An 8,744-nucleotide genomic window follows, 5' to 3' on the forward strand; every position below is an offset into this window, starting at 1 on the left:
TTCGGGGAACCGAGTCCTCGGGGGCTGCCACGTGCAGCCCCGAGCACTCTCTCCCGAGCACTTCGGCGTTTGGATCATCGGGGGACGACAGTACTCGGGGGTAAGTGAGAACCCTTCCGAGCACTTCCTTCTCGGTACTTGGACTTTGCGGATCATCGGGGAACTGGGGTGCTCGGGAATTTAGAGGCTACGGCCCCGAGCACCTTCCCCCGGGACTTAGTTTCTTCTTATCCGGCAGGGTGGACCTCGCGGGATGGTGACATGTGGCGGATGGCCGGCCCGGTCTCGGGACTCAGGGACCCCTGGTTCCTAATACACCGACAGATCCTAACTTTGATTATTTTCTGTATATACCGGCACCACGTAGACCAAAATCCCTGGAATATGATTTCCATTGGATGAAACGGGAGATAAGGCATAGACAGCTTCAAGGGCCATTTCGTCCATAATATTTATGCTACTAAATGTTGTACTTGTTGAATTCAATGTTGTTATATCATTTTTTAATTTATTACCTAAGTTGTGTATGTATCTTAGATATAGCCTACATACTATTAGTAATGTTTAAATTCCATATACTCATCTCATGTACACATTCTATCTAACATTCAGTGTAGTTTTTTCATTTCACTTACATGTATTTATTCTATCTTCACTTTAATATTTTCTAAAATTTTTGTTAAATTTATCTTAGATAACTTCTTGGATTTTTGTTATTTTTATAATAAAACTGGGCTAACCGCCCGGCAAGCAGAGTGAGCTTTGCACAGGCGCTAACCAGCCTCTCAGAGAGCGGTACGGGAAGTATGGGGGCCTAACCACCCTCTTATAGTGCGGTAAGAGGTACCCGTGCCACCGTGGCATACTAACCGCCCTTTGAAAGCCCTTTCAGAGAGCGGTAGATGTCTATTTGTGCAAATCTTTCTATCAGGAGTTTATTTATTTAAATATTAATGTTAGAAAATGTTAAAAAAAAACTCTCAAAACGTACATAGATTGAATGGAGTAGCAGCCCAACCGAAAATACATAGACTGCAGCCCAGTAGAATAGTCAGAGTCTTTGATAGCCCAGCCCAAATTTAATGCACTGTCAGCCCAGACGTAAATCAAATCTGTCATCGCTTAGGTTTGTCTCCATCGACAATCTACTTCCCGCTGCCGTGTGATCGTCAGGAAGCATAATACAACTACATGGTCCGTAGTCTCAGCGAATAAGATAAAAAAAAAATCTATAATCTTCAGCGAGGAAATTTGGTTTTTGTGCTTTATCCATGAGCTGTTAATACCACACTCGGAACAGATCATCTGTGCTCCATAAACAAGAAATGCTAACTAGCTTCCAAGAAATTGAATGATCCAGCTCTCTTGAAGTACATGGACCAAGAAAAAATGCAACTGATACGAATACATGCCAGAAGCATTGAGCTGACCAGAAGGTACTGATGCAAGGCAATTGTCAGAATGAGGAACACAAAGTTACAGAAAACTAGCGCTCTCCATCCCTGCTCAAAATGTTATCTCCTCTTACAGATACCATAAAATGCTTCAAGGGAACAGAGGGCCTACGACGGGCCTCCCAGACGTTGTTAGTTCATTGCCCACAGCCAACAGGGGAGGAACTCACAGGGTTCCTTCATCAAGAAGTTATATTACTGCTATGTCCAATGAATAGTGGCCTGGAGTCTATATTAATGCAGTTGATGTATTATTGCCTAGACTCGTCATCGTCATCGTCATCTGAACCCTCCTTGTCATCGGATGATTCCGCTCTGTTAGGTTCTTCACCACCATCACTAGTTTTGGTTTGCTTCTCTTTCTTCCGTTGCTTCTTCTTTTGGCGTTTCAGGCGCTTCTTGGCCGTCCGCTCCTCAGCTGCTTTAAGCCTTTCCTCCCTCCGCAGTTCAAACTCAGCCATCTCTTTCCTCTTTTGGTAGTCAGCATCCATTCGTGCTAGCCGGTCCTGTTCTCTCCTCCTCATTTGCCGATACTGTAAAAAGAAGAATGCTTGCAGTTAAACATCCCATCTTTTCCAAACAACTTTTCGAGTCCCAAATCACTGATTGCGTGATTTGCCATTCCCATGTCCCTATGACATGTCCTGAAACTTTACTTAGGGATGGGGAATACACTCAAAATCCCCAGAAGAAAAAAAAAAGTCTATTCTGTCCTAGGAATGCTGGAACCAGAGGAACCAGATAAAGAAGTCATGACTTTCGTGTGTTAAGTGAAAAGAAGATGTGAGATGCAAACTCTGGTGAAATCAAATCACTGATTGCATGCTTTGCCATTCCCATATCCCTATGACATGTCCTGAAACCTTAGTTAGGGATAGGTAATACCTTCAAAATCCCCTGAAGAAAAAATAAGTCTATTATGTCCTAGGAATGCTGGAAACAGAGGAACCAGATAAAGAAGTAATGATTTTCAAACAATATAAAGTGTTAAGTGAAAAGAAGATATGAGATGAGAACTCTGGTCAACAACACAATCAACAAAATAGGCCTTGAATCGTGATGAGTTAATAAACTCTATCTCAAAATTTCCAGTAGCAATTTCCAATTAAAGGTTGCAATTTAAACCCACGATTTGATGGGAGCACATGACATATATTTTGGACCCAAAATTCTTATTCATGATAGCTGAATTAACAAGGGCTTTGCCATCATCTTTCTTTTTTAGAGCAGTCAGTATGTCACACTTGGAATCTTTAAAAATATATTACACCAGTCACAAAATTAAATAATTAAGATAACCATCTGAAGAAGATTAGCAATAAAATAATTAGACACCATTTCATATGCTAATACTGATCATAATAACATCAGAAATATTCAGTCAGAAATAATTTCATGCAGTAATCTATAAATGAGCTTCTACTCTACAACCATCTGACAGCAACAGGAGAAAAGTCAGCCATATCGTCTGGAGACACTATGAAATATCTAATAACCATATTATTTCTCATTTGCTGTTTGCATCCTAATTTTGGTGGCAACAGCTACAACATATACTCTTTGAACATTAGAAACTGAAATTATAAACATATCTTTACTATACAGCCACTTATTAGAGTAGCAACCAAAATTTTCACCCCTACAAATAATCAGCTTGGCTATCTCAGTAAATGAGCAGTACTAGATAACTTTCATGCTTTCATGTGGGGTCAGAGCTAGCATACTGCCAGTTCGCAAAGTACACCATCCGCAGTACCACGGCTGGAACAGAATAACTCTTATCCCTCTTAAGAGAATGTACAATAGCACCACCTCAGCAGTCTCTTAGACTTTCCATATCAGCAAAATCAGATAGAGAACATAGGTTGTCTCTTAGTGATTTGTGGGATCGGGTAGAGATAACGTAAGAGACAACTTAACGATTTTGTGGAGATACATAAAGACGACTTACAGAGTCAACCAATTGGAGGGATCACCACTTAAGTGGTTCCTAAGCTGTAAGTCGTCAACCAATTGGAGGGATCACCACTTAAGTGGTTCCTAAGCTTATGTGGAGGCTAAGAGAAAACCTAAGAGACAACACCTCTGTACATAACCCCTAAGTCAAGCAAGATATGGTTATTGGCTTCATAATCTTATCACTTGGTTGCATAGGGTATCAGTTAGTTGCCACTGTTAGGGTGGCATATAAGCCAAGCCGTCATCACTCATTTGCTTCAAGAAACAGAAATTCTATCGTCTACCCTTCCTCTCTCTCTTCCAGCCACATGCTTGCGATTGACACCTCTGCACCACCCAAATGCAGAGGCCTGGTCCTTGTCCTCCTATTCCCCATGATTACCCTCTCTGATTCTAAGCATATGATACATGCAAACATGAACATACATATGCTTTTAAAAGCAGTTCCGAATATAACAATAATATAATTCAACATCCAGAAAAAGGATAAAAAGTCCCAACTAATGGGGTTCGAACCTATAATGAAAGCCTACTACAGAATGAGAGCATCAAACAGCAATTTTGGGACCCAGTTCTGAAGCAGAATGAATGCCAGAATGAATAAATCTAAACAGGAAAAGGATGACCTTTCTCACTCTATTTTTCCAGACACGTTACAACATACCTCTGGCCAAAGACTATTTTTCGCACATATTACAAAGTTATACTACAATACTTGGAAGTTCATTTCAATCAAACACAAGACCCATAATATCGCAATTAACTGTCCTTCAATGGTAAAAAAAGTTAGATCATAACACTGCTTATTAATTCTCAACTGTGCTTGATATATATGTGTTTGTCAACAAAGCAAGGAAAAATTTATGAACTATGAAGTCGCACATCAGATCATATGCTCTCTGAGTACTCATGTAATCTCAAATACCTATCTACAATAATCATAGCTACCAACCAAAGAGTAGAGTGATATAGGAACATGCCAAGGTTTTCATGTTGAATAAAGCTGACAACACATGCTCAATCAAAATCACTGGTAACACAAATAGCGGGTCTGGATTCAATGGATAGACTTGATATTCCAGTATCCAGTCATATTATACCAACCAAAAACCTACTTAAAGTGCCCTTAAAGCACATAGCATGCGCAAAAAATTAAATCTTCTCCATGCGGAATTCCAGTCTTCTGTTTACTCTGCTCACTACCCACAAGTTCACACCCTGCCTTCCCGTCTCATCAATTCCCTAACCGACCTTGACCTTTCATCACAGATTGGAAACACATTCCCATCAATGTAATAAGCTCCCATTGGTTAGCTGAAGTCAACAAAAGTCATTCTCTTCATTTTCATAATAATATATAACCCTAATAACTAGACCATCCTGCATTCTTAGAATCAGGAAAACAAAACAAAAAAGCATGTTATATGGGTATAGCCATGTAAACATCAGTATTTTTCAACTTCCCAACAGCATAAGCTGCAATTACACTAAGTACTGTAAGTCTTTATGGTTTTTAAAGCGGTAAGGTGAGGCATGGCGACTCACCCCCTTCACAACGCCTAGGCGATTATGAGGCGATGCCATACCCAACCCAGAAACAGCATCTGAAAGGAGGAATAAAAAGGGGAAAAAAAGGGGGAGAAGAGTGGGGTCTGGCCCAGCCCATACCCCTTTCCTCTTGTAATGCCCTCCCCTCCCCCCCCCCCCCATCGCGCAGCATCGCCGCTCGCTACCCTTCTCTCTCACACAGCGCAGCGTAGCACCGCCGCTCGCTGCCGTCTCTCTCCGCCAGCCAGCCACTCCATCTTCCAGGCACTCCCATGCTTCATTACCCCGTCCCTGCCAGATCGACCACCGCCGCTGGTAGGAGGGAGCGCTACGCTGGCCACCGATAGGGATGGGGGTGGCAGCAGCTACTTGGCCTTGCTGGCTGGTTCCCCTCCCACTCTTTCTCTCTTCTCCCCATCCCCTCATTATTCACTGCTTTTGGTAAGGCGTGGACGACGCCATGCCATCCCGGAGCGCCTTGTTGCCTAGGCGACGCCTTAAAAACCATGTTTTTAATACTAAATTGCTTGCCAAATTTGTAGGTCCTACTTGAAATTTTAACCCAAGCACCATGGTAGTTCTAGATAAACATTACATAGCCGTATTATACAACGAAAGGATTAATTAGTTTATTCATGTTCAAAAGAATTTTCAGGAAAACCAATAAAATACTTGCATTTCCCCAAGCAATAGAATCCATGTTTTCACATGTTAATTGACAAAAAGAAATCATTGTAGCAACTATAAAGCAAAAGGAGGTTACTGTAATACTCAGAATCGCAGGAACCAGGGAAAGATTTTACATCAATCACAGTGAGGGAGCGAAAGAGAGTACCTGGTGGAAATCACCAGAGCCAGATCCAGCAGAGGATCCAGAGGTGTTACTGACACGAACGGGGACATTCTCCATGATGCGCCTGAGCTTCACCTCCAGGTCCTCCTCATCCTCTCGCAGCTTTACTCCTCCTGAGCTCTTTCCCACCGCATCTACCACAACCAGCTCCTTCCCACTGTCACTACCCGAAGCCTTTCCTGGTGGTGCTATAGGGACTAGCTGCTGCATGCTGCTATCTCTGCCGGGTGCTGACATTGCAGGATACAACTCTACTTATCTTTCAAGCTGGCTGCACATAACCGAATGATAAAGAATATGAGTGCTGGGTTTTCCATCAAGTCTGGACACATTCAAACTTCAAGATCATAATATGCAGATTGAAATTCCTAGTTCTTTTTGGGGTTATCACAAAATACCAGATGGAACACACACACGCACTGGGTAACGAAATAGCACAATAATGACTTGCTGGGAAGGCGTGCACAGAAAAAGATTGGAATTTCATGCAAATGCAATAACAATATGATTGCTAGGGGATTGAAATACTGTTCACGAGCGGTACTGTAGCACAAGATCAGATTACTTAGGTTGGATTGTTAGTTTGAACCAGATTCGGTTAGAGATAAGATTAGAGATCTCTTAGTTTAAATCAGATAAGAGTTAGAGAATATTTAAAGTTGTATTTGAATTAGAACTTTGTAGGCTGGCTGGCTGGCTATATATAAACGGTGCCAGCCGTGATTAAGGAATCAACCATACAAGAGAAATCAATCTAGTTCCTAGTCCCCTTCTCCTATGTCTTCCTTATAATTCTAAGTCTCTACAATCTATAGTCCAATCTCTCTCCTAGCAGCCGACGCTGCCCGACTATCCTCCCGGTGGTGTTTACCCTAGCAATGATTGTCAGAAGCAATTCAATATAACTGAAAATACGTTGAACTTAGCCAAGGTTTAAGTAATACAATTTTCTGATGGTATTAGTGAAAACTGAATGAGCATAGTAATTGCAGAGAATGGACAAAAGGGTTTCTGTAAAAAAAAATGGACAAAAGGGTGATCCAACACAGGAAAAGATGCATAGTATTTCTTCCTTTGGTCTTCAAGTGAACAGCAAGTGGCATCGAAATTTAGGACATTCTCCATGCTATGATCTCTAAGAAATTGCAGCAAGTTATAAATCTATCCAAAAAAGAGTAAACATATGCCACCACAAGAAGATGTAAGACCCCTAATTGCAGGCATTGAAGTAATTGTAGTGACCTATCGGAGTTAGTGTTGAGGTTGCAGGCAGTGAATTAACTGTTCTTCTACAGACCGCGAGAATCATCAATATCCAATGTAACTAATCATCGACAATAGGTTCGAGTTGGCAAGTCTGAACTAATACAATTTCACAAAAGGGAAATTACAACACAGTGGGATCTCTAGCCTTAAAAAAGAGTCAGCACCCAAGCTATCCTTGTAGTAACATATTTCAGTCCATCCATCCATGCATCCACCGGGCCAAACAGCAGTATCCACAGCAGAAACCCCAACCCAAATCGGCATAGGTATGGCGGTACAGGGCTCTAGACGAGCAGCGGATCCGAGCATGCGAAGATGAAGAAGCTTCTCACCTCGAGCACGCAGCGCCCCTGGGTCCTCCCTGACGCCTCTCCCAGACGCCACAGCGGCCGTCTCCACCGCCGCAGGAAATCGCCCTCCGGACTGCGCCGCCGCTCGGTGGTCTCGGGGTGAGCCCTAACTTTGGACCGCCGCCGCCAAGTGACAAATCGTCAAACCGATTCCTTAGTAGTGGAAAATCATAAACTTTTCCTGAGTTTGCCACTCCAAAGATTGCTCTTTTTAGGATTTGCAAATCAAGTCACCACAAAGTTGTCTTTTGCCACTCTCCAACTCCAAGCATTCCAACCAAATTATCTCTTTCTTTTAAATCACAAAACCCACTAAGAAGGACGTAACTACCCTTCAAGTACTTCGTCTCCTTAAACACAGAAAAATAGAATGCAATAATGATCATGTGTCATGACTAACTGGTGCACAAATGTGAAAAAAATACATATCTATAGGATGAATCCATTTGTCTTCTTAAAGAAATGATAGGTCCATCGTTCAGAATCCAAGAGCGACTTCCTATCTCATTTATAAAAGCAAAGATACTCAACCCTAGAATTAAGATTAGAGAGATGTTATGGGGTTTACGGGGAGCCTGCGGTACCTCCACTGTGGATTATAACGAACCCTTGATTTAATAAGGACAGTTTAGGAATATGATTTATTGTAACAAGGGTAGTTTAGTAATTATTCATCTTGTTAATCTTCTCCCACATCTTCTCCTGCTAGCACCGAACGAACACATCTCAGTCTCCACCTCCAGCGAACAAATCCTTGAGTGATCCGGTCCGACGGTTTCCTCCTCCAACGCCTCCCTTCTCCGACTTGAAATCAGGTGCTTCCCCCTTCGATTTTTGTGGTGAAAGCAACTCGTGCCGTGCGCTAGGCCGGTGGGTTCGGTGGTGCACAGTTAGATGGAGGGTGAAGCTGTGGTGGGCTGAGGCCGCCACAGGGGTCTAGTGAATAGAGCTTGAGGTCTAAAGGATCTGCATTGGGGAATTCCTCTGAAAAAGGTATGGACTGTTTACTCATGATGATTATTCAGCCGTGGAGCCCTGTAATTTTCGTTTTCTCATGCTGGATGTTGCTGTCCTATCCTTATTACAATAGCTGCCTGAGATCATTCTTGAATATTAGATTATCCTCCTCTCTAATTTGATGGAGGGAAGGAAATTACTAATCTATCCTTTCACATTAGTACTAGCCACCATTTTAATGCGCCAGTCCATAATTTAAAGTATCTTCTAATATGTACCTTTTATTTTAAACCATTAGATCTGAACAAACGAACGGCACCCTAGTATTTCTCTTGAGATTAATACACTACTTACTAT

At 42.1% G+C, this 8,744-nt stretch overlaps 1 protein-coding gene across 1 annotated transcript; it reads right to left on the reverse strand.

Moving 5' to 3' along the window:
- Positions 1–1,315: 1,315 nt before the first annotated feature.
- Positions 1,316–7,792, reverse strand: LOC133902336 (uncharacterized). Its single transcript, XM_062343928.1, has 3 exons — positions 7,413–7,792; positions 5,797–6,085; positions 1,316–1,987 (listed from the first exon to the last, which is right to left on the reverse strand). Exons 2-3 carry the CDS (start codon positions 6,049–6,051, stop codon positions 1,706–1,708), a joined length of 537 nt encoding a protein of 178 aa, XP_062199912.1. The 5' UTR covers positions 6,052–6,085; positions 7,413–7,792; the 3' UTR covers positions 1,316–1,705.
- Positions 7,793–8,744: the final 952 nt, after the last annotated feature.

This window comes from Phragmites australis, chromosome 20, assembly GCF_958298935.1.
Source record: "Phragmites australis chromosome 20, lpPhrAust1.1, whole genome shotgun sequence".
In the NCBI taxonomy this organism is placed as follows: domain Eukaryota; kingdom Viridiplantae; phylum Streptophyta; class Magnoliopsida; order Poales; family Poaceae; genus Phragmites; species Phragmites australis.

What these genes read in the sequence shown, in the direction of transcription:
- LOC133902336 (XM_062343928.1), bottom strand. Translation starts at nt 6,051, where the DNA reads ATGTCAGCACCCGGCAGAGATAGCAGCATGCAGCAGCTAGTCCCTATA. An exon ending in GCTCTGGTGATTTCCACCAG is followed by an intron (nt 1,988 to 5,796) that starts GTACTCTCTTTC and finishes TTCTTTTTACAG; the next exon opens with TATCGGCAAATGAGGAGGAG.